Source organism: Lissotriton vulgaris, chromosome 4_1 (assembly GCF_964263255.1).
Source record: "Lissotriton vulgaris chromosome 4_1, aLisVul1.2, whole genome shotgun sequence".
In the NCBI taxonomy this organism is placed as follows: domain Eukaryota; kingdom Metazoa; phylum Chordata; class Amphibia; order Caudata; family Salamandridae; genus Lissotriton; species Lissotriton vulgaris.
Window position 1 is genome coordinate 150,343,864 of NC_141691.1, and position 25,582 is coordinate 150,369,445.

General features: G+C 45.1%; 1 protein-coding gene across 1 annotated transcript in view; it reads left to right on the forward strand.

Annotated features, from left to right (window-relative positions):
• The window catches only part of PGK1 (phosphoglycerate kinase 1), a 60,879-nt gene that overhangs the window by 12,450 nt on the left and 22,847 nt on the right, over positions 1-25,582 (forward strand). Inside the window, exons 2-7 of the mRNA XM_086918415.1 lie at positions 643-693; positions 1,551-1,706; positions 1,796-1,940; positions 6,464-6,567; positions 12,053-12,172; positions 23,310-23,424. Coding sequence (XP_086774541.1) covers positions 643-693; positions 1,551-1,706; positions 1,796-1,940; positions 6,464-6,567; positions 12,053-12,172; positions 23,310-23,424 — 691 coding nt within the window. The remainder of the gene's footprint in view (positions 1-642; positions 694-1,550; positions 1,707-1,795; positions 1,941-6,463; positions 6,568-12,052; positions 12,173-23,309; positions 23,425-25,582) is intronic.

A 25,582-nucleotide genomic window follows, 5' to 3' on the forward strand; every position in this document is an offset into this window, starting at 1 on the left:
AAATTAATTTCCATCTTTACTAATCTTTCGATAATCCTTCTCTAATAGTAGATGCCTTGCTAATGCAGCAATTTATTTCCGTTCAGAAAGGAATGTAGACATCTTTGTCTGTTAAGCTTAAGGTTCTATGATTTAGACTTGCGGTGTGACAAACAATATCTTGAATAAATAAAGTGCATGCAAGCATTTTGTTTTTTTACAGTCATTCATAGGATTTGCCTACTTTTTTCATATACTGGTGAAGGTGTTCCTTCTATTGTAGGCCTCTGTTAGCGCCGGCAGATGCCTAAGGATGCAGTGTTGCTATGTGGATGCAAAAGGCCATGGTACCTTGTCAGTCTGTTCCATTTCAGAGGACATGCAGCTGACTCTCCCAACTTCCATTGATCTTTCAGACACACCAAACGGAGTTCCCTTGTCCGAATATTCCTGTAGCTCAGTCCATCTTTCAGCATTTAGAACAGTTTGCTGCTAACCTTTTTAAGACAAAATGTGCCTTGCATCTTGGTGTTTCATTTTAGTGTTTGTGTGAGCAGTTTACTTTGTATTTGCTCATTCAAGATAAGGCATCAGAATGGAGCAGAATCTACAGTTAAAATGTTAACTTTTCTATTCTAATGTAGATTACTTTTTTCTTTACAGGGTAGATTTCAACGTTCCTATGAAAAATAACCAAATAACTAACAACCAAAGGTAAGACTGTGACAGCAATTTATCAAAAAGGTGTAGTAGAGTACCATAAGCATGTCTCGCTTCCACATGGTTCTCTTCTAAAAGGAAAATGTCTACTACACGTTAAAAAATCTGCCTACCACCACTGCCCAGTTGCCATCCTTAGACCTCAGTGGTGTTTCAGTGTATACTAGTTTCCATAGAGTGCTTTTACTATGCCTGCTGAATCGTATTTGTCATCTCAAATAGTACTTCTTGAAAATGTGCATGCAATGTTATAATGTGACAAATTCAGCTTTTTGTCAGTTATGTGATCCAATTTGTTCATTTTCTGAAATAGATGGCTTATTTTTCTCCTATCACTGTTTTCAGACACCTATTCTGTTTGTCTTATGGCCGTTTTGCCAGTCTTTCGTTTGAGATGGACTTTGAGTTGGCACTTGCTCTGATGGCTCAGTTGGAAGAGCCAAACCTAACCACAGCCTCTGAGTGATGTACATGGCAAACTTTGTTAGATGAACACTGCTTGTAAATTCTTTCTTATTGGTTGATGTTTCTAAATCAAACACCTGATGTTATACTTTTCCAGTTGGCACTGAGACTGGTGTTCCACCCGTATCTGAGGATATTTTGCATGTGTAACTGGGTGTGCAGTAGCATCACTAGCAACATGGGACCACATTTGTTCTGTTGAGTTTTAATCTTGAATCCTAGAAAAGAGAAAGTAGAGCTGAAAAAATGGGAAATAATTTGACTACAATCTTCAGTAAAACCAACATTTTTGGGGCTGACCTGTATACGTGATTTCACAAACTGTTTTAACTCCATTTTTCTTGGCTATATCCAACATTAACTAATCTTGAATCTCCTTATTCCAGAATCAAGGCAGCTATTCCCAGTATCCAGTATTGTTTGGACCATGGAGCTAAATCAGTGGTTCTGATGAGCCATCTGGGCCGACCGGATGGCGTTCCGATGCCAGACAAGTACTCCTTGGGACCAGTAGCAGTGGAACTGAAAAAACTCATGGGAAGGTGTGTAAGAAGAAAAAAACAATCCTATGAAGTGAAACCCTTGACGTCCGTGCATAAATGATCATCTCTATTCATTTTTGTTTCATTAGAGAAATTGTATTCCTCAAAGACTGCGTGGGTGCTGAAGTAGAGAAGGCCTGTGCCGATCCCTCCCCGGGCTCTGTCATTCTTTTGGAGAACCTCCGATTCCATGTAGAGGAAGAAGGAAAGGGCAAGGACGCGTCTGGAAACAAGGTGAGACAAACATTTGAGACGCTGCATGAGCCAACATTTGTGTAATCCTTAGGATATTTTGTGGCCTCGTCCACTAAGACCCAACACAGAAAAACCCAGTTAGAATTTCAGAATTATTGTAAAACATGCAGATAACTTTAAGTACGTCCCATTATTATATGTATTCTACATTTTTATTTTGAAAACTTGACTTCATTGTATTCTTCGGTGGCTTGATGAGTCAAGCATGTCAGCGTCATTTTGGCATGTGTGTGAAATTGAGAGCAATTCGCATGCACATCTGGGCATGGCGCAAATTGTGTGCTGTTCTGGGTTTCCAATGGACTGTTTCCCTCTGAAGGAAATTAAGCACATAGCAGTGCAGTTACGGGGACCACACATACAGAAATTGCTTAGACTTTTTTCACATGTTCATGACTGCACAGGTAAAACGGAAATAGGGTGCAAATGGAATTTACTGTCTAATCTAGTCCTATCATTTTAAGGGTACGTGCCTGCTGAGAGTGACCAAGTGTTGTGGAGCAATGGAGTTGTTGAGATTTGTGTTTTTAAATGTGTTAACTGGATATCGTCAAAGGCTGGCTGTATTAGACTTTGGTTCAATGTGTATTATGCTACATGTAAAGAATGTCAAAATCCTACAATCACTACGTTCTGTCATAGCCCTATGTGCTTTTAAGCAACATATTGCCATATCCAGTTGTGCTGAAAACATGTATTTTCTCATTCACTACATTAAATGAACAATAAAATGTTGGAATGGAGGGGGGAAAACTGGGAGTAGGCTTTCACACTGACCCCCAACTGTTGGTTTAAACATGGGCCACCCTACAGTGAAACTCTTGGGAGTGTTCATTCTCCTGCGCGGAGCGACACTCTTGCATTGGAATCCGTCAAATATTCGAGCTGCAATCTTTGTGCTTGCTTGCCTGCACTAATGTTCCCAAGTGGTTTGGAAGGAGGACTTCTAGGGCGACAGCGTAAGATGATTTTAGATGCCCTGCAGGTCTATTCTGAGGGCAGCATGAAGTGTGCTCCTTCACCGCCTGACATTTCCTGAAGGTCAGGCTAGCACTACCCTCCAGACTGTTTCTTTTCTTGGCAGGGTTGGAACACTCGCCCAAGGACATCTGTGAAATGCATCTGAATGCTGACATACAGTAGGCTGACCTTTCAGTGGTGACTTGTAAGGATGAACTCTTCATTGGGGCACAGGCAGAGCTATTCATAGCAAGGTGTCTCTGAAGATTTTAAAATTAAGCGGACCTTCCTTCGCTCGCAGGGCTAATGCTTCTTTTGACCATGGTTTAGGTGATGCAGTCACACGTTATCTTAATGAGTTTTGTATGCTTGTTTGGGCTACCTGGTGAAGAGAAGTTCCACCTAAGCAGTCAGTTTAATAAAAGGGATATTTGTAATTGATACAGTCCTCCCTTCCCCACCTCCCTTATACTACTAATGGGCGTGTCTGTGTTTTATTTAAATTGTTGTGTTGCAGGGAATGCTTGTAGTTGCTAGGGCAAGAATGCCTCATGATCTTGCAGGGACTATACATTGCAAGCTTTTCGGTTGGTTGTTGGAACCGGTAACTTAATGATTGTAAATAAAGTTGCCAGTCGGTTCGATGCTTGACTCTTGTTTATTCTTCCGCAGGTGTTTTTTTTTTTTCTCAACCTGGTGTTGACCTTGGTTAACGTGGCTCTTTGAATTATCAGAATCCATCACTCTATATCCCCCATAGTAATTTATTCTACACAGAGCGCTATGTCACTACCTCTGCTTGCTCCAGACGAGAGCAAATGCTGGAACTATATCTTTTAGAAGCAGAATCACTGTTTTTGTTTCCCTTCCCAAAAAATGTGTCTGGGTTTACATAATATGCCCATGTGTAATCTACCAGTGGTTTAGAAATGCAGCATGGTCTTAGATAAGCGTATGAGGTTATCACCATCTTGTGCCTGTTGTGCCATTTATGGGTATACTTGCACTCTTACTTTCAGAGTGGAGGACTCCCATGAGCGTGCCTGAGTGCTTGGATAAATGCGGTGTATTTCAGATTACCTTAACACCTCCACAGTTCTTCATTTTGGGGTGTTAAACACAGTGGCGGTTTGTGACCATTAAAAGTGGTGGGAGGAGCAAGCTGACACTAACTCCTGCAATGCATTTCGGCTCGTTGGATAAGCTCTCAATCGTGGATCGTTATAAACCAGGTTTATAACAAACCACGACTGAGCTCTGGAATTGAGAATGAAGGCAGCACGAGTTTATCACAGTGGGTCAAACCGGTGCCCACCGAATGAAATGCATGCAATAAACAGTAACGAAATGCATTAGATACATTTTTTTAAGTTAAAATCTGTATCTTTAAAACGTTAATGTAATACATGTCGGTGATTTTAGTCACTATTTGTTTCAATAAGTATTAAAAAACATAATCCTCACTTACCCACTGCCTCCACGTCCTCCAGTACTGGTGTTCTTCTCCGGTTGTCTGGGGTCCTAGGGCCGACTTCCCTACCAATCGAGACTCTCCTAACCAGCCTGTGCTTCTCCGCAGAGGGCTATAGAGGTTTAAAGTGGGCATGTCAGGGTGACGGTTTCAAGAAAGCCGGTTAAAAGGACACGCACACTTTAAACTGCTGTAGCCAGTCACCACTCCTTTCTGCTGCCAGTGTGCAGTAGGGGCCCTGCCCCACCCTCGCATCTGGCTCAGGCTGACAAGAGTTATAGATAAAATGGCAAAGTAATTTTATTATTGTTTGTTTATTTTTTTGTGCTCTTGCTGCACCTGCAATAGGGGCGGGGTGACGCTTCTCCGTATTGAGAAGCCACAGCTGCTTAAACATTATTATTATTTTTTTTTAAAAACCTTTATTGAAAAAGACATGAAAGTACAAAAGCAAGTATACTGCACGATGGGCTGGCTGGTATCTATCACAATACAGTACTGGATAAAAGGTACACAGCCCTTCAGCCGACAACCCATAGGGCCCGGCGGCAAGTAAAAACCCATGTCTCGCCATATATACATACAAAGGAGAAGGGAAGGTTTTGATATTATCTTTTTTGGAAAACAACCCCCCCAACCAACAAACATAAGAAAATACTGCACGGGCTCATAATAAAAAAGAAAACAATCGTGGAGAATCCTTCTGGAGGGGCACCACGTCTGCACAGATGCATTGTCAACAAACTGTATGTCCGGAATGGAATAGAAGAGGGAGCAGGTGGTATGCAACAATACACAAATGGAACCTAGAGAGGAGGGAATGTCATGCTAAGGGGACTGGAGACACTCCGGTGGTGGCTCAAAGGGAGGGGTGCAAATCTCACCACGGTATTGATTCCATTGACCCCATATTCTACCCCACTTTTTGGGCCTGCCCCAGGCAACATAAACAGTTTTTTCACGGAACATGCACCAGTCCATATTCCTAGACCATGCAGACAGACTCTGAGGTTGCGCCGACCCCCACAATTGCGCAATGTCACGCTTCGCAATCATGTTGCCCAAGGTGGCCCACTGCGTTTGGACAACATTATAGTCATTGGGCTCCCATACATTAAGCAAGCATCTCTGAGCCTCAGGCAGAAGCGAAACACCCGTCACCTCAGACATAACACCATGTACACGGGTCCAGAAGGAGGCAACCGCAGGACATTCCCATATGATATGGAGGAACGTACCCACCATACCACAGCCACGTGCTTAAACATTTTAAATGTATTTCCTCCCTAGTTCGTTGGTCAAGCCAGCATTTGAATAACCCATATGTTATGTGATTAAGAAAGCGGTAGTAAGGCTCTATTGTCCTAAATGTGCACTGGGTGTGTATGAAGGAAAGCTGCCCAAGACAAACAATTTAAAAGGAGATGATGTGAGGCTGGGCAAAAACTTTTATTTTTGCCTTAATTTCAAATTCTACTCCAGGGTACACATCAGGAAAGCTTGCACAAGTCAGCAATGTATGTATATTATGCATGCATCTGCATAATTTACCATTTGTGTATTTCAATTCTGTCTGATGGGAAGGTATGACTCAATCCTCACCTGTATTACCATCATGGTTTATATTAATGTTTGTGCCACATTGGACTACTGATCTGGATCGACCAATTAAAGCCTTTAATTGTGAAAGGGAACAGATTAACTTACAGTTTGAGCATACAATCTATATAATTGAGGAGGAACCGTTCAGAAACGGGGGTGGGGGGCGTATTCATCAAGTAACATACAAAGAAGCAGTTCTAGTGCGTTGTGCTGTTGGCTGCAGGTGGTTAAGACTCAGTGGCCATTTCTTGCACAACAATACCATAAACTAGCAACCTAAAACACCGAGGTGCATTAGTTTCCTCTGGTAATGCACACCATCTGAGTACTTATCACACTCTAAATGAGGCTGTTATTGTGTTTCTTTTAGCATGGGCTTCTACCTAGTTTTAGGACCTGCAGGATGTCTGTTGGCTCCTTTTTGTTTTGGGGTCCTTTTAGTAGTGATGCGGTTTTATTTTATTTTTAGATCAAGGCGGGTGCAGCCCAGGTGGAAGCCTTCAGAGCGTCCCTTTCCAAGCTGGGAGATGTTTACGTCAATGATGCCTTTGGAACCGCCCACCGCGCTCACAGGTATCTGAAATGATCCAAGCCTCTTGCCGTTGTCATGGTGCCAGAGTTCTGTCATCAAACCAACAGATTGCAGCTTTAGATGATCTGTTTCTTCTTGAAAATGGAGGAAGTGTAATGTATCGTCTCTGGGAATACGGTTTCCAGGATCCACATCTAACTATGTAGTAAATCGTGCCCATGGGAAATGCGCTGCAAGTCAGCATCTCATTATGCCTGCACCTGGAAAGAACAGGCTGTTTCACTTCTTGTGGAAATCCTGGTCTATGGTGCGCTTATCTGAGGCCTCTGCGCTTCTTTGTCTCCTCCCTTATTATTGAACAGGAAGAACGTTGTTGTAGTGGGGCAGAAGATAAGTTGGGGTGGGAGGGGAGGATCTTCCTTACCTTTGGGTGCATTCCCTGCAGTTTGTTTATTCCTTCCAAGGAGCAGCCTTTGCTAGCATCGATTCTGCTCCACCGGGCACAAACTAGAGATCTCCCTACAAATCTGTCTCCTAGTCTTTGTTGTTGGTGACTTGTGTTCTAACTGGTATGTGGGTAAATCCTGACATATGTACAGAGTACATGAAACACTAGGGTCTTAAACATTGTTTTATGGGGAAAAAACAGAAGCAGGTCAATATAAACCAAACTCCTTTTTTACCTAATGCTGTTTTTGTTTGCAGTGCCTTTTGTAACTGAATTTAAATGATCCACACCTGTCCTTTTTCTGCAGCTGTGAGCGCCTAGACGCCCTTGGGCATTCGTGCGCTATATAAATCTTTCTCATCACCAGCTAGTAAAATTATTATTTTTAACTCTCAGGAAATTTAAACCTTTTTGTTTCTAGTGGTAATTATATTCCCAATCACTTTAGTCATGTACACAACCTTCTCTCTGGTGGATTATCGGGCAGACTCTGCGACTTTCTGCTTTGTGCTCATTCAGTGGTCTTTGGAGAATATGTACACTTATCTATACATTCACGAGAAATTAATATCTTTTAGAGGATGTCTGCAGTTTTGAGTTTTTCTTCTCATGGTAACGTTGATCTTCAGTAATTGGTGGCCTAGCATTATATTTTGACCTATCTCAGATGACGCTATTTCTTGAAATTCCAGCTCCGGTCTAATAACGACTCTAAGACCTGTAAACCTCTGTGCTGGGTGATGACCCTCCTAAGTAAAGGGCTGATTTTCTGGCCAGAAGCATTGTACCCAATTTAGAGTGGGGCCCCAAGTGTTTTCAGCAACCGTGGTCTATGTACGGCTGATCCCTTGTAGATGAGGAGTAAGTTGATGAAAGAACTGTAAATGGTATTTGATGTAGTGGGTGGTTATGCAGTAATCCTGGCACGAGGCTCTCCCCATATGCAGTAGTTGGGTACCAACTAATCTAAGGGCAAGGCCTGCCACTAGCCCGCTAGTGGGCATTCGATAGAGCCTTCAAATGTGGTCATTCCCCTTTCTGCACTGTGCAGCCCCCCCCCCCCCCCCCCCCCTCCAGACGTAAACGGTGACCCAGGGATGGCCAGACTTTTTGCTTGCCTTCCTCTTCATTCCCATCTCTTAAGGCTGTCATGATCAGAGTCCTTCACCTTCAGCCTCTTGCAATCAGTTCTCCAAGAATAGTGCATCTTACTAGCCAGGCGAATCCAAACACCTTCTGCAATGAGCTCTTCTTGGATTTACTCTCCGCACAAGATTTGCATTTTTACCCCACCAAGAGTATTGACTTGCTGTTACCTCGATACGGTCCCTACTTTCCCTCACTCCAGCTTTTTTTCGGGGGTGGGGAGGTGGAGGGGGGGGGGGGCGGGACTACAGGTGAGTAATTGATCAGAAGTGCGAGATGCTTGCTTTTCCAGCAGTTTTAAAATATAACTTTCCGGAGTGAAGTATGAAGGAAAGGGACACTGATTCTTCTGTTTAGGAAAACTTTCATTCTAATAAACTATGAATTGATTTTAAATAGACGATTTTGACTTTTGAAAAGCCTGTATTGGTTAGGTCTTTAACCCCACCCATAGGACCTAATCCCTCTGACCACCTGCGCACCTCAAACCTGAGAATGTGACAAATACTTGTTGAAATAAAGTTTGACATTTCTTGGAAACCTGATCCTTGCGCCCCGGGGACAGCATGTCCAGAGTATTTTTATGTGGATGAGACCTTCACCATCATTCCCACTGGTGCCATCCACCTAGACAACCCAGCATGTATGTGTAGTAGACGTCTAGCGTTCAAGTCATGAACCTCTCACCTTTCTTCCAAAATCTGGTCTGTCATGTTACCTCTATCAGTCCTGCAGTATAAGAACAATCTATGGTTTGTAGATCTTCTGCTTTTATTTTTATTTTCGTACAAAGTGTAATGATGAAGTTTTTTCTTCTATAAAAGACAAATACCCTGCTAGTCATGACAATCTGTGTGCTTCTGTAGCTGAAGCAGTGGTGGAGGGATTGATTTCTGTGCGTTGTATACTGTTTAGTGCAGGGTTAGTGTCTCCAATGGAAAATGGCCAAAGAGTTGTGGAGTCAGTCTGTATCTGGTATAAATTTTAAATCTATAGAAAATGGGGTACTTTTTATCCTACATACATGGCTTGTAGGACTCCACCCCTCTCAACAAGACTACTGTCTGCAATTCTTTAACCCCTCTTTTATTTAGTCTGCACTGTACTTGCGCGTATTCCACCTACACGTATTGCAATCTGTGATTACCTCTAGGATTTATTTTTGCTTGACTTGGGCACAATATAAGCTGGTGATTACTATTGGCGCTGGGCGGGCTGTTGTAGAGCCAGAATTCTAGCTGTGGCTGGGCATAGTGTTATTACAATGAGTGCTCATTTATATTTTAGCTCCACATATGCAAGCTTAGCTGAGATGTTTTAGAGATCCAATATAAAACAATGAGCTGGTGCACTTTGTACTACCTGTACAAAAGGCCTAGAATTACATGGGGCCTGAGCCCCATTACATATTGCTTGCATTTGTCTAAAGCATTTAGTGCCTCCTACCAAGGATAAGGAGTTTGATACCAAAGATCAAATGAAAACACTGGCATATTGTAATTAAAGGACACAAGTCTTTTCTTGAATGGTGCTAGTCTTTTCTCTAGGCATTAAAGCAGGGATGTTTCTCCATAAAGAACCCCGTTCCCTGAAAAGTGATGGGTCTGTGGCGGGCTTGAAGGTTTTGGGACTGGACAGGAGTTAATGATACACCTTTCATAGCAAAGTGCATTGTGAGTCCTTTGCATTAAAGATGCATGGAACTTAACTAGAAGTTGCACAGGAAGATAAGTACTGTAGATTTGAGGGATGTGGAAATCCTACCTCCTGAAGATTGCCTTGGGGAAACTCCAACAGAATGGGGAAAGGACATAGTGCAGAGCACTGAGAAGATACCAGACCACTAATAGCGACCAAACAGTGTTCCGAAAAGCAAACGCTACCACTGGATAGATCACAGTGAAATCAATAGCATCACCACTACTAAAGTGAAGAGTAGAGAACAGTTGAAAAATAACTTTCCGATATTGCTAATGGGACGGGCTCTCGTGGAGCCCCAGAAATCCATACACAGTAAAATCTCATTCATAAGCCACTGGGACATGTCCTAACCTGCTCCAAGGAGAAGTAACTACGCAGAAACAGCATTAATAGGCACACAGTAAACTTGATTGTACTATAAAATTACAAAGGCCTCTGGCAAAAGAGGAAGGATTTGTTCTGAGATTTTGAAAGCGCTCGATCTATTTGGCCGTTATTCAGCAACCAGAGAAGTCTACAAGGCTGTGTACCAGTTCTCCAGGCGGCTGTTCTACTGAACATACACAGAGCGAGACATTGGGTCTGACATTGCTGCATAACTTTCCATATAACTAAGTTCATACCCTACTGCCTGGTAGTCAAGGCTTCAAAACCCCTTTGATCCTGATTTTCTGTTGATGTAAGCATTTTCTCTGAACCTTGGAGTCCACGGTACGCAGGTGGTTATTTGCATCTAGTCCTTCATGCTTCGAAGCATCCACTTCCCAGTCTCGTTCACAAGTAATGAATCGCTTCATCCAGCATTTTGTCCTCTTCACTTGACCGATGTTGCGGTTCTGTTGCCAGTGACTTTGTGCTTTTTTAAATTTAGAGCATTAATAATGCTGTAGGAACTAAAGTCCTAGCTGTGACGCCCTAGCCTGTTTTGTCCAGAGTATTGTGTTCCTCCCACCCCCTCCAAGGGACTCTCCGATCTACAAGTACATTATAATGGGATGGTATATAAGTGCCAAGAACTGTGCCCATGGCCTACTAACCTACTGTTGGCTATGTCCGCCACTAACTACTTAGCCTTGTCTGCGGGCTAAATACCACCCACACTCGCAGTGACACTTTTGGTCCTCCAGTCACCTGAGACTCTCACTGATAACTAACAGAAAAACAAAATAATAGAGCGTGTCCAGTGAATTTGCATGATCGTCAGTCACTCATGGGGATGGGTGGAAAACCCAGTACTAGTCAGAAGTAACGTACTGGGCGGTACCACGTGGCATTGCTTAACTGTGGAGGGGACATTGGTGCGGCAAATGTCTGTGCTGTAGAGGTTCGCTTAAGCTGAAATGCAATTCAGATTGATAATAACCTGAGGGACATTTAGCTTGGTAATGGCTGTTGTAATATTGTGAAGCTGCTAAACAGTGGCAGCAGAAGTTAGTTTGGTATCCACATGTTGGCTCCAAAGCACTTGCCAGGGACTAAGCTCAGTTCCATCCTTGGTTCTAAATACTCTGTCTTAATTACTGACACCACTCCTACATCTGTGGTTTCCTAACTCTAAGGAGTCCCCTGGTTAGAGTGGCTACTCGAGTAGATGCCTGGGCGGACTTGAGGCTTCTAAATAGGGTGATCTTATGATTCCTTGTCACTGAAAGCTTAATTTCTATTCCTAAAATGTAATTGAGCAAAGTGCATTATTAGGGGACTTTTGGTCTTTCTCATCAGTTGTCCTAAAACATGTATCCTATCAGGTGAAGCTTGGTCCCCATGTTTGCACCGGCTCTGGGCAGCCTGACCCCACACCTCGGCGCGTTGCTGTGTTATTGCTACCTGCTACCCTCCTATTGCAGGGCTGGGCCGTTGCAGCCTGTCCATCCTCTGGCCATGTTCACAGCCCCCAACCCCCCCCACACCCCTCCCAACAACCTCCTTCCCCCTTAGAACTGTGATGGCTGATTGAGTCAATCGCTCTTAAAGTCGCTGATTGCAGCTTGATATCTGCCATATTTCATGTGCCTGGCCCCCACTGTGTCTTTGGCCCATTCTCTTGGTGTCTGGTGTGTGTGTGTGTGTGGTGGTATTTATTTATTTATTTTTTATGTATGACATAAGTTCTGTTAAAGTTTGAATGGACAGACCATCTGTTCTTGAATTCTTGGTGTAGCTATTAGTTTCACTGATAGACAAACAGCAGTGGCGTGTGCATCTGTATGCATCTCCTTTCTTTTGCCTAGTTCCATGGTGGGAGTCAACTTGCCCCAGAAGGCTGCCGGCTTTTTGATGAAGAAGGAGCTGGACTACTTTGCCAAGGCCCTGGAGAACCCAGAGCGACCCTTCCTGGCAATCCTTGGCGGGTAAGTGGTCATTTGGGCTGTTTACTGCATGTATTTGATGTATGTGATTTAACTTGGTTTTGGGTGGCCACTGGCCTAGACTCCATTTCAATGCAATGTCGTATTAAATGTATATGTCTTAATGGCCATTCAACTTGCCTAGGCAGATGTGTAAGCATTTAACTATTTCTAAAATGTAAATTGCATGTTTTTTATATTTTTCATAATTCAAACCTCAATGTATCCTCTCGGATGCTTTACTTCTAGATTTCTTATAGAAAAGCAATGAGTGCAAACTGGTTCGACTTTTTTTTTTTCCTGCTTTGCACTGCAGTCCGAATGATGTGAAGCTGAGTGCTTCTGGGGGGAAAACACCGGTTGTTAGTAAAAAAAAAAAAAATATTATCAGTGTATGAAAATGTACATCCTGACGCTGTGCCCTAATGACTAGAAGGATAAACTTGAACGTGTATTACCAATGAGAATAACCGCTTTCAAAGAGAAGGCTCACAACTTTTTCTAAAGCCACATGAGGTGTGTTTTGAGATCCAGGGTATCTTTTAGTCTAGCACTTACACACCCACTGAAAAAACTTCTTTTGTTTTTTGCTGAGCTGCTGCCATGACTAATATATGAGAATCTCCTGTGATAGGCACACTGATCACGGACATGCAATCTTGGCAGTTAGATGCGGCAATAGACCAACTGAATCCTCTGCTTCAGAGAATTCCCTGTGCACACACTCCTCAAAGCCGCAAGCGCAGATCCTGATAATTTAGTTCTGATCTATCCTTTGCTTCATCATTAATTCAGATGCATCCTGAAAAAGCTAACAAATTGTGGGTAGGAGAGGCTTTGTACCTTAAGGGAAATAATGCCACTGATGTTTGGCTCCTTTAGGTCCGGAATTCCTCGTGGAATGGAGACCTCCAACTTTGCCAGACTTCAGTAAATGCATTGCAGTCATTTTATATGGCTTAGGGCTAGGTGTCTGATGTGGGGCTGATATTTGGCTGAACACTGGAAATGAGCTGTGTCCCACCAGGTCTCATGAAGAGCCTTCTTTTCAAGCAGTGATTGATTTAAAGCGTGCCAATGACCCCCTCTAATAATTATCATGAAAGGGATGGTCACAAGCTTCTGAATAATTGTTCTGATTAAGTAGAGCCAAATGATGCTATTGGTGAGGAGTGAGTTACCTTCTAGTTTAAGGACTTCAGCTGGACCACTGGAATCCTTCTCAAGTGGCATTGATAGATTATATCTAGACCCTGATGTAATGGCAGCAGGTAGGGCACAAATGTTGGATACTGCTTTCTGCATGCGCTGCACTACATCACATCCGATATATTGTCACCCTCTGCACTCTATGGCCAGGGATTACCAGAGGACCCCCCCCCCCCCCCACCCCCTTCCGTTAACAAAACATTATTAACCAGGACATGAGAGAGATTTCTTTGGAGGCAGGGGTCGTACAACCCCTGGCCGTATTTATTAAAACCTACAAATAAATAAAAAATTGAAATAAACCATATTTACACAATTACGCAGAAAACGTTCCATGACATTCGATTACAATTGATATAAACAGATATCAGATGGCTAACCTTAACATAATTCTAGTACAAGGTATTTCCTATCTGAATCTAACGTATCAATTTTATAATACATAATTTCTGCATATCCTATTTGGGCCTACGGCAAGGTCACTAACTGGTGTCAGATCCTTATCACTTAAACCACGCCCTCCTATCGGAGTGCGCATGCGTAGAGGAATAGTTTACCGAAAGTGTACTCCCACTCAACCAGCCTACAGAAAGCGCAACTTCCCCCCGCACCCAGGTAGCCAACAGGATTTACCTGCCCCTGGAGTTCTAAGAGAGACCACTTGTCCCTCCCCTTGGGCGACCCCATTCAAGAATGGCGCCTCCCTCTAAGGATCTTAAATTTACTGCTCACCAATCATGACCTTACCGCCACAGGCCAGCGTAGTTGACCGACTATCTGCACCCTACACTGAAAGGTCGTGTCCTGTCGCTAATAAATTCACAAAACTAGCCAACTCACTGCTAGGTCATGCCTTGTCCCTAAACACCACTAACTAGGCAAGAAGATGCTCTGCGATGGTTTCATCCCCCGGTGTGGACAAATGGACGCTGTCTTTTAAGAAGCAGGACTCATCCCCCCCCAGATGCACCCCTGAGCTATAGTCTAAGTGTCCAGCCCTAGCTAGCCTCAGTAGTTTGTTACCAGGTGTTTGCCCAATGGCCTCACAGACTCTTCCTTCCATTGGAGGCTATTGAATGTCTGGGTGTACCCCCGTGCACAAACATGTTGACCCACTATACACCACTAACTGGGCCTAAAGATCTTTCTGCAGATATCATTTCCTACTCTGGAAGGACAGGCGCCATCTTTTTTAGGAGGCCCGACCCCTCATTTTCACCCAAGGACTATAGACTGCCGATGCAAAGCACTAGATAGCCTCACTAGTTTGTTACTAGGTATCCCACAGAGTGGCTCCATGCCCTCCCAGAGACAATCTCCCCCCCCTCCCCCCCCCCCCCCCCTTTCCAAACCTGGAGTCTCTGCCAGGGCGCATTAGATAGCCTTCCTTGTCTGTCTGTTATTAGTCCTCTAACAGCGTGGCCCAGTGCTCTCACGGATGCCCTTCCCTCTGGAATCTCTGGAGTCACTGTGACTGGGTGTATCTTGGACCTAGACGTGGAAAACCAACCCACTTCAGAGATTAGTGTTCCTGACCGCCCAGTCCTGCTCAAGTTGCAGGATCATAATGCTGGGGCTGGCCTACACATAGGAACTTGACACACCATCTTGGAGCCACAACTCGGCCTCTGTCATTCGTATCACTGTGCACCGGATATTCACGCCTCCCCTGCCAATGCTAATCGTTGTTGGTGCAACTGTACCATTGTGAAGCTACCCAAGAGCGCTCCCCTATAGCCCTGACCACTATGTTCTGGGGTAAGATCTGTGCAAGCCTACCTTCCTACTACGGAGCCTCCTAACACTACTTATTGTCAGTTGCAAAGGCGCCCGCGAGCACATGCGCCGTCATAGCAGATAACCGTTTCACAACAAGGGTGTTGTGACGCCTCCGTCCGTAATACCTGTGCTCCGGGCCAGCTGTCACGGTATACACCTGTAATGCAGTGTACTGCTAATTTCCCAAAACTGGCAACACAAATGGGTGACAATTAAACACTTTGACTAATAATGCATGGGTAGCACCTTCCCATGCTGGCACCGCTTGAGCTGTTGAATTGATCGCCCATCACACTTGATGCCATTGCTTGCCACTCACGTTGCGGATCTACCTGTCCCCTTGGTTGTCCACCATTTTGCAGTCATAGTGATGTGGAGCACTTCCCAGGCGTTGGGCGTGAAACCAGTTATACAAAAATGACAATCGGAGATCCAGGATTAGTGCCTTCGTTGTTATATGACCGAAACACTTCAAAGATCATACAAATCAGTGCTACTTCATGAAACTCTAGCTGCTGCTTCAGTGGCAACTCCTATTGCTGCTATGATAGCACCTGCGACCACAGTAGCCACAATGATAAAAAATTACCGTTTAACAACCAGGGGGTGTTGTATCTACCCGTCAACCCCGGTTTTTGTCAAGCTGGAACGGTCTACACCTATAGGGCAGAGTGCTGCTAAAAATGTACCCCGGCTGGCAACAACCACTGGCTGACACACCTATACTCAACCAATATAGTGCATGGGCCGCACTATCTCACCTCTTGAGCTTCTCTGTTTGCCCATCAGACTTGATGCTGTTGTTTGCCAGTCATGTTCCGGATCCTCCGGTCCCATTGCCTGTCCCCATCTTGCAACCATTGTGTCGTGTAGCGCCTCCCATGCATCACATTCATGGATTCATCCATAAATGAAAAATCAAACAGACTTTTAGTGCTGTTCTTTGGATAAAAGACACTGCATGATACAACGTGCGACACAACACGGATGCAAGATAACGTAAGCCTTCAAAAACACTAACCGTGCACAAGCCATGAGTACGTTGGGTATGGTGTAACTCAGTATTGGAGTGCAGAGATACCGCGTGACCACCATAGGCATATACTGCTTGATCAGGCACATAGGGTATACCGGTACCATGTGGCTCAACACAGACGTCCAATGCACCAAGTGTTCAGGCACCGTGGTGCAGAGGCACTGAGTGACACAATACATTGGTAGTATTGACTGAAAGCGCTTAGCACAGCATCAGATGTATTACCTGGGGAACAATGACATTAGCCTACAGTGAGGGGACCTAGCATAGACCCAGTTGTAAATGTGAGGCCTCCTCCTGAATACCCGCAAGGGATCACATGCTTTCCCACGCATCACCCGAGCCTGTATCATTGATAAAACCCAATAAATGAAGCTTTTGAAAGGGGAAAGGATGGGTACCATATCCCATCATGGACCCCTTTTGAGAAATGTTGCCAACAAAGTGAAATGCCCATGGCTGACCCCCTGCGCCCAACTAGAGGTTAATGCAACCCAATACTCTCTTTAGAGAACGGGCTAATATTTAACAGCATACTATGTACCCGTCCCCCCTGAAGGTCTACTCCACATGTGCAAGTGCCCCGTTAAAGAATGGAAGTATACAGTGGAACATAATATCGCTTTCCTAATTACTTGGGGAGGGTACAGAGTGGAGAGCAACAGCGCACTCATGGATATGTAAGGAATGCGGACGCCATGCACATTACTTTGCCAAACCGGGCTATTTGCATTGCCAATTCCTGTTCATAATAAATGCATCTAAACCTACACGAAATTTCCTAAGGCTTCGTCCCAATCCAGGCAAAAGTCAGACATGACGGGTTACCTTGTGCTTGCAACACAAGGGGGTCTCTTGTCCCCAGTGTAACAACCCGAGAGTGCGCACCCACGGACTACGTATGTTCTTGTACCCTCAGTGCCCCCTACTGACTCTACAACTGGTACTATATCGTTCTATGTTGTTCCTCACATTGTCTGTGCTCCTGCACACTGTAAACATGCAGCTGAACTAGCTCATGAACCTAGTGCACACACACACACACACACACACACACACACGCCCACTGAAAGCCTGGTAGTAATTGCCTTGACTGTTTAGTGCATATGCAATCTGTTTAGTACACCCACGTTTGTTCCAGGAGACTGGACGTATCTAGGTTGTACACCTCTATCCTTGCTTTAACATATATGGACACTTTGTCAACTCTACCCCGATTATCAGGTGTTTCATACTCTGACACTAAACAGGGAGGTATGCCTAACCTGGGCTTAAAACATGCCTGTCACTATCAACCTTACACATGTTATGTGCTTGCTGGTCTGACACACGCACACAGAGTACTATGTACGATGGGTTTAAGCAAATCCTGTGTCAAAACATGGTCGCACCCTTATTTAATACAAAAAAATGTTAAATAACAAATGCACCATACTACCACATACTCATTCTTACAGATTGCGTCAAATCATTTTAATATTTTGCTATACTAATCCAACACTAATCCTTCAGGTGTCGTGCTGTTTGCTCGTTCACTCTCAATCCCTCCTGGACAAGGAGGGATCTATCATTTTGGCTCGACTGGATTATGCCAATGTTCTATTCCTTGGCATCAACAAAGCAGAGATGGCCCGGCTGCAACGGATACAAAACTCTGCAGCCAGGGCTGTCGTAGGCCTCCCTCGCAGATGCTCAGCCAGAAATACCATCCAGAAGCTACACTGGCTACGTATTGAAGCCCGTGTTCAATTCAAGGCTCTCACCACTGCTTTTAAAATTCTTAGATCTGACTGTCCCGGGCTCCTACGCCCACTCCTAGTGCCTTATACCCCCCAACGTGCCCTACGCTCCTTAGGACAACACCTGGTGGTAGTCCCTCGTACTAGGCTAAGCAGAATGGGTGGCCGTTCTTTCAGAGTTTTTAGGGGCGAAGCTTTGGAATGCTCTGCCTCCCCACATTCGCTCCATGACCAACTTGTTGGCCTTTCGCAAGGCGATTAAAACTTTTCTGTTCTCCCCAACATAATCTCCCTGTAGTTCCTCTCCCCCCTCCCCCTCCCTTCAGGTTTCTGTTATGGTTCAGCGCCGGGACGCCTCGTTGCTGGGGCAGCTGTTTGCGCTTAATAAAATATTAACATAACATAACATAACATAACAAGGTATGTTACTTGTGAACTTGCTATTTTCAAGTGAGCTAGCCTTTCCCAAGTTCCGAGTAAGGATTGGAGTCTGTGTACAGAGCGTGATTGACTGACCCACCATGTCAGGGAGCCCGGCACTAATGTATGGGCAAGATAATGTTTTAAAAACGTGTAAAATTGGCACACGATGGGCTCCCGACTCCCCAGCGCAGTGTTCTGCTATGCTCAGTAGGTAACACCTAGTAAGTAATACATCATGGTTTTAAGACTCCAGTTTTGACCTCTCCATGAAACGGATGCTTTTACACACTGAGCTGTTTACAAACACCCCATGACTTTCACAGACCTCCCCAATGTGGTGCACTCAAAGAAGCCGGCCTCTGCACGTGCAACACATCGAAATGCGGAGGGTGCACTTAAAGGAGGTTTCTAACACGGAGCGGTTTTCAAACATGTCACCGCTCTCTTCACAGCACCCCCCCCCCCCCCCCCCATGTAGTGCGTGCTTCAGGAAGCCGAGCCAAGGAAGGCTTCCAGATATGAAGCTAAATAAACACCGCTCACCTGTTTTTTGATAAGCCACTTCATTGGGGTGTAAACTAGGAGCTGGCCTCCCCACGTGCAATGGGTGCTTCAAGGTAATGTAGAGTGAACAGCTATAGGAAGGCTTCCAAATATGGAGCTGTTGGCCAATAAATAAAGCTCACGGCACACCCACCATGCGTTCGCCAATCTACTTCACTTGGGTGTAAGCAAAGATGCTGGTCGCCGCATGTTTAATGGTTGGGCAATGTGGTGGGCTCCCGTGAAAGGACGCTCAAGAACAAGGGGCCCTAAGCAAACTGTATGAGGTAAACTACTTCCCGGAAGTAATGCACTAAACAAACCCTGACCATCACAGAGTGCGCTTATCTCCCTCCTTACATTCTAGGTGTCACAGTAGACTGTGTGAAATTTGCCACAATGGAAGGCAGAAAGTAAACATCCAGATTTCTGGCATAGGCACACCATGGCAGCGGCATCAGAATGGCCCATCTGCAGGACCACGGGGAGTTTTACAGGACTTGCTGTGCACTCGGACCTCTGCTGCTTATCTGGAGTCCAAGCAAAAAAGTTTCTAAATTCAAACAGGCCACACGTGGAGCAGTGCAGCAAGAGGTACTCTTAAATGGTATCTGCTAAATGAAACCAGTACGAGTAAACCAGTAGTGCGATTAAACATGCACATTTAAAACCTCGCCCAACCGCCGTGACACTTGCCTCCCGCAATGATGCACTACACCATGGAAGGGATGTTGCTTCCACCATCAACTGGCATATTGAGAAGGGTGGCTCAATGGTTAGAGCGGCAGACCCTGATGCAGAGGTCTAGCCCGGGACCAGGGTTCAATTCCCCGCCTCGGCGGGTCTTGGGCTCAAAATTCCACGGACCTGATAATTCTCGCCTCTGTGCCTATTCCAATCCTGGAGTCCCACTCTGCAACTCTGGGCAATAGCTTGCTTAATCTCCACAATGGCCCCCACAACGCTAAGGATGCCTGGCCTCCACCTTGGGGGTGCCCAGGAGTGGACACCTCACAGGGAAAGCCAGGATGGGATCCACAGCGGTATTCGTACAAGCGCCTTGAGACCCTTGCGGGTGAGTAGTGCGCTATACAAGTATCAATTTACAATGTATTTACAATTTACATATTTAAATCCATAGTAACCAGAGTGGTGACTGTACGTATCTTATGAATGGGACTTCGCAATCACCATGGAGATTGCATAATATAAGGGGCCCAACCTCGCTTGCTCGAAATTGCGCACGTCCCTCACTGCAGGACCAGGCAAGCCAACAATGCCTACATGTCACAGCACACATCTGGAGCGGGCATACTTACATTCTGGTCCCCGTTGTCCCAACGTTGATAGGGCTGCCCAGCGAAGCCTCCGCCCGAAATCCTCCTCCCGTTTTGTCCGCAAGGACAGCTGCTCTTTCTTCCGAAAACAGCCACTGGACGCGCCCCTGCCTCTCCGGTCCCGAGAGCCACCGCTAAAGAGCGTCCTCAGCAGAGCCGGCACTTGTCCCTGTCTGACGCGCTCCACCGTCCCTCATCCTTCCACCGCACTCCTCGAGTTGCCAAATCCACGGCTGGAGCCTACATCTTTGAAAGCCTAAAAAAGAAAACACACAGGGCGTTGTAAAGCCTCATGCGAGGCTGCCCCCAGCACCGATCGATCCTCCACGACTCAGGAGCTGCGATGGTGGGTCACAACCGTGTCCTCAGTGTGAAATCCTCCTCATGCAATGTAGATGCCGGGCTCCAGGCTTGAACCGTGTTCCAGGACCTGGAAAACAAAACTGAAAAAAGGAAAGAATTACAGCCTCCTAGAGGCTGGAGGGGCAGGCCGTGGAGCGCGGAGTCAAAGAGGCAGACTCCTGCGCTCCCCGGCCTTTTAACCCCTCACTGGCCAGACCGGAACTAACCGGCCTAGCCTTCGTTCCCTAGTGACCCGGAAGTGATTCAATCAATCACTTCCGGGTCACTAGGAGACCCGGGGTCCAATCGATTTGGAGGCGCGTCATTGTGACGCGATGGGGGCGCGCCCCACCACCGAGAGTGGGTAGGGGGGCCAGTGCGCCCGCCATACATGCGGAGGGGCTGATGCCGGCCCCGCCTTTCTCTTTGTGGTCCCTTATGGGTTCCAGTAAAATCTCCAAAAATGCATTTTCTAACCAAATGGTATTCGTATTCTGAATTCTCACATCTGTTTTATTCAACAGCCTTGCATTTGGAAGACTTCTATCTTTCACCTTCATTGTTCATATATATATTATTCTCAGTCCGTTCATAATATGATCTTTCATCACAAATTTAATGTGCTCCTCGCTGCATTTCGGACCTCTCGTGACCTTATCGGGAGGTAGTTTGTTCTGTAAACTAAAGAAAGTAACGTGATCTAATCTCATGAATAGGTCGTGTTGCATGTCCTGAATAAATCAATATGCATTTATACTTCATTCATGGTAACCTACTGCTTTTTTTTTTTTTTTTTTTGTAAAATTTTTCATGGTAACCTACTGCTTTTAATGGTTTTCGTGCGCTCTACTTTGAAGCATAAAGCATTTGAATCTAAACCCCAACCAGGTCTGCCATGTATCACGCAACGAACGTGACTCTTAACGCATTTCAGTGTGGTGTTCCGCAACACCGCACTTTTATTTATTTATTTATTTTGGAATTTTATAAAGCGCATGGCATTACGCACACCGGCGTGTCCCCGTGCTAAAAAAGCGAGAGTGAGCATACACAACGGGGAGGCTACACCAAACCTGAACGGAAAAGATGTGTTTTTAGAGCTCTATGGAATTTTACTTCGGAGGGTTCAAGACGCAGCTCCGTCGGACTGAAATGCTTTGTCACGCATTTTAATGGCACTGTCTTTCTGCTGTACCAACCGCGCTGAAGTGGCAACGCCAGACTGCTACTAGCGCGCGCCGACCTCTGTCACTCAGCGTGCTAGAGTTAATAATGATCTTGTTTACTACTGCTGCTGCTACAATGTATCTTAAAAATGTATTGCTGAAATTTCCACCCACGGCGCGATCGCGAGCACCGGCGCGGCTGAGTCACTCACTACAGCCCTGACGTCACCCAGCCGAATGGCAGGCCTTTGCCCATTCACTTCTCATTACTTGAAAGTGTGGAATTTCGGATCTTTATTTATTTCAATGCACTTCATTGCTTGATTTGACTTGTGGAAGTGTCACTGTATGTGTTACACATGTTGTCACATGTTGCCATTGAATGTCACTCATATGTACAGTGAAATCATGAAAATGTCCGACATAAGAAGTCGGAAACCCTGCCAGCTTACGTGCTTGAGACCGAGAGACAGTATAATTGCTTAGCTGCACTTGCTACGTTATAAAATTGGCTTTTTAGGATACTGTGTAGTCATGGGATACTGTGTAGTCATGAATGATTAGATTAATAATATCATCTTCTGAGCAGCTGCAGTTTATGCCCTCTGTTACTGAGAACTGCAGTCACCCTTTCATTTATGGTGCTTTGCAGCAGTTTTCAGATCTTCTCAGTTTCTTGTTTCTCGAATGGGTGAAATTTCTGATATTTAAATGTTTATTGTCCTCTTTCCGTGATTTTGCTCTTGAGAAAGTGTCACTCATAATCGTTGAAATGTCACTCACAATTACACTGGAAGTATGAAAATGGTCACACATAGCAATCTGAAGCCTTGGCAGCTATGCCCAACGTTTGAGTTATGGCCCGGACTGTAGCCAGTGGCCTTCCTTTCTCGCCGGCCCTGTGCTTTAACTTAAACCTCTACCCCCGGCACTCTTGTTAACGTTGCTATACCATGTGCCCGTTTCTATGAGCTCTATTAACTTTAGATGGGCTCTTTTAAAGCACGCCGGTGCCCAAATGAGCCTCGCTCGCCGTACCTGTTTTGCCGGGCAGAGCTGCATTTGACAGAAGAGAAGAGGTGACTGGAAACAGAAGGAACCGTTAAATTGTGTCGGGCTGTGACCTTTCAGACGTCATTCCGTGCGTGGGATTCCAGCAGGGCGGTGTCAAGCCTGCCTGCAGTGATTGGCTCTTTTCCAAGCGTCAGCTCTGTACGTGACCCGACCTTGTACCCAGAGGAACCTGCGCGCGCAAACGTGCCTGGGGGACATGTGTTTTGTATGTTTTCAGCACAGGAATGTATGTACGTCAGTATTGTACAGTAGCCAAAATATTTCGTGTGTAATAATGCACTTTGAACCCTAAACGAACAGTCCCGTTTTCTTTGAGTTTGGCGCTGTGCTCTTGTATTATTTTCTTACACTTCACACTGACCGCCTCAGGTGCCGAAAATTTCTCTTGCGGCTTCACAGTACATTTCAGGTTCAGAAGGTTGCACGATGTCCTCGTTGTGTGATAATGTTCGCTTGGATCAAGTTTTTTGATTTCGTGATTTTTCTTTCAAGGGCAAAGGTCAAGGACAAGATTCAGCTGATCAACAACATGCTGGACCAGGTGAACGAAATGATAATCGGAGGTGGCATGGCTTTCACATTCCTGAAAGTGCTCAATAACATGGAGGTATGCACAACGTGTAATTGTTTATGGGTTCATACTTTGTAGTGGCTACAATCGGGGCACAAGTCCTAAAAAAAGAAGTCTGGGGGGGGGGGCGCGCTAACCTAGTTAATCAGTATGCAAGTGGTATCGCAGGGACTGGCATCACAAGAACTGATATCGGATCTTAAGCCCTCACGTATATTTTTAGCAGGTGTATCATGAGTACATTTGAGCACATTTCGAGTATACTTGCAAACCCTCCTGATTTTAGGCAGAAGATTCACACTTTTGTATGTTAAACCTAAAACAATGTTCCTTTTTGTCATCGTTATGCTTTTGATCGCCATAGTGCTTTAAAAGAAATTGTGATATTTAAATTAATACAACGCCTGCTCAAGGGTTATACGCGTATATAAATGCAATTTATTTAGTGCAAATACTGGGAAAGATCAACACATCTGACATTCTAACAGTGCATGCAAATCTAAACCGAGCGTGAACAAAGTGAAAAGCTGCTTCTCCAAGTGGGAGCCTTTGTTTCCCCTCTGTTGCATTTGCATCTGGTGTGAGGCTCCTGACTGCTGCCATCCAGGAAACTCCAACAAAAGGAGGCCTGATGACCCCTAAGACTCGGCTTTTGTTATGGCCGAGTATCCCAGCAGGAGTCTGAAATAAGAGACCGTCCCTGCATGCACGTTGTTGTGGTCGAAAGCAGATAACGTGCAGGCACTGCTGAATGTGTCCCGGTGTTTGGAAATTAGCACCAGGACGAATTCAGCATATTTTTTTAGTGGGGCCCAACCTCTTGGCGGGGTGGACGGCTTCCACCCTGTGAAAGAAGTGGGGGGGGGGGGGGTAGGGGTGGACGCAGTGCGTGGCCCCCCAGTCGTACCCTGGCTGCAATCTTTCTGTCTTTGAAGATGCTCCTCTTTCCTTGGCCCTTTTCTCCACATCCCAGTGTCTGAGCTGGCATTATGGCCTAAGAAGGTCCCAGGAGGCCAAGGCCATAGGGCATTGCTCTGGTTTAGTTTCATTATTAAGCCTCTCGATTCGAGCCGAGTAGGTTTGTGGGCCTTTCACCACTCTTTTGGCCTCCCTTCCTAAAGGAGAAATTGACGCAGAGTGACGGTGTTTACTGTGTGAGGGAAAGCTAATCACTGCCAGTCCAGTCTGATATATACTCCCCACTCCATCTGTACACAAACTCCGGCCTAGGAAGCATACCTGTCAATTTTTGTTTTTTAGTCCTTATCACAGAATTTGCAAACTGATAAATATTTTGGCCATTGGTCTGTTCTGTAGAAGATTCTGTAGAAATGGATGGTAAGATGCCTGACAGCGAGCTGGGGAGGGGGATGCTATTGAGGGTTTGGGTGCCAGGGCAGTCGGAGGTTACCAGGCAGTAACTGTTCAGAGTTACCGTCGTGTACCACTGGTGGCACACAAGTTTTGTGACTGGGTACTCTGTTAGCACTTTGCTACCGCATTCGAGGTGTATTTCAAGATGGCGGGTGAAAACTCTGAAGCATTGGATAACTTGCAGCAGCTTCCTTATCCAGGTAGTTCTTGAACATCTAGTAGAAAAATTTTACTACAGGGAATTTAACTTTATAGTACACTTAAAAATATGATCTCCAAAGAAAACCAAAAGTCGCCAACACCTTGTATTCCAAGTACCCAACCCTAAACCTTATTACATCGCCCTTGTCCTGGCTGCTAGAATACCATTTCACATTGGGCCAAATGCACAAATCTTATTCTAATGGGGGTGTTTCATGTATTCTCACTTTATTTCAGAATTGCTCAGGGCTCTCCTTGACAGTAGATTATGACGGAAGGCAGACAAGCATCTAGCTGTCTGACACAAGGTTGCTTGTATTAAAAAGTACACCCCTAAAATAGTGCATCAGAGACTTTCAAATGAACTCCCTACAAACAACACCACCCTAATAGGAGGCCTACCCAAGGGAATCCTGGATTTTTCCTGATGTGGTGAACCCCAGGAGTTGCTGGGTTACAGTGGACTCTTAAATTGTGAGTTCCAACAAACTAGTAGGCCAGTACCCATTATGTGTCCCAGATGGAATTTTCTTTTCCAAGGGCTGGTATCGTTACAATTGCCTAAACTGTAGCTTTTCTCGTCTTAAGAAAAAAGAGTTACTACAGATGTAGTGAGTAG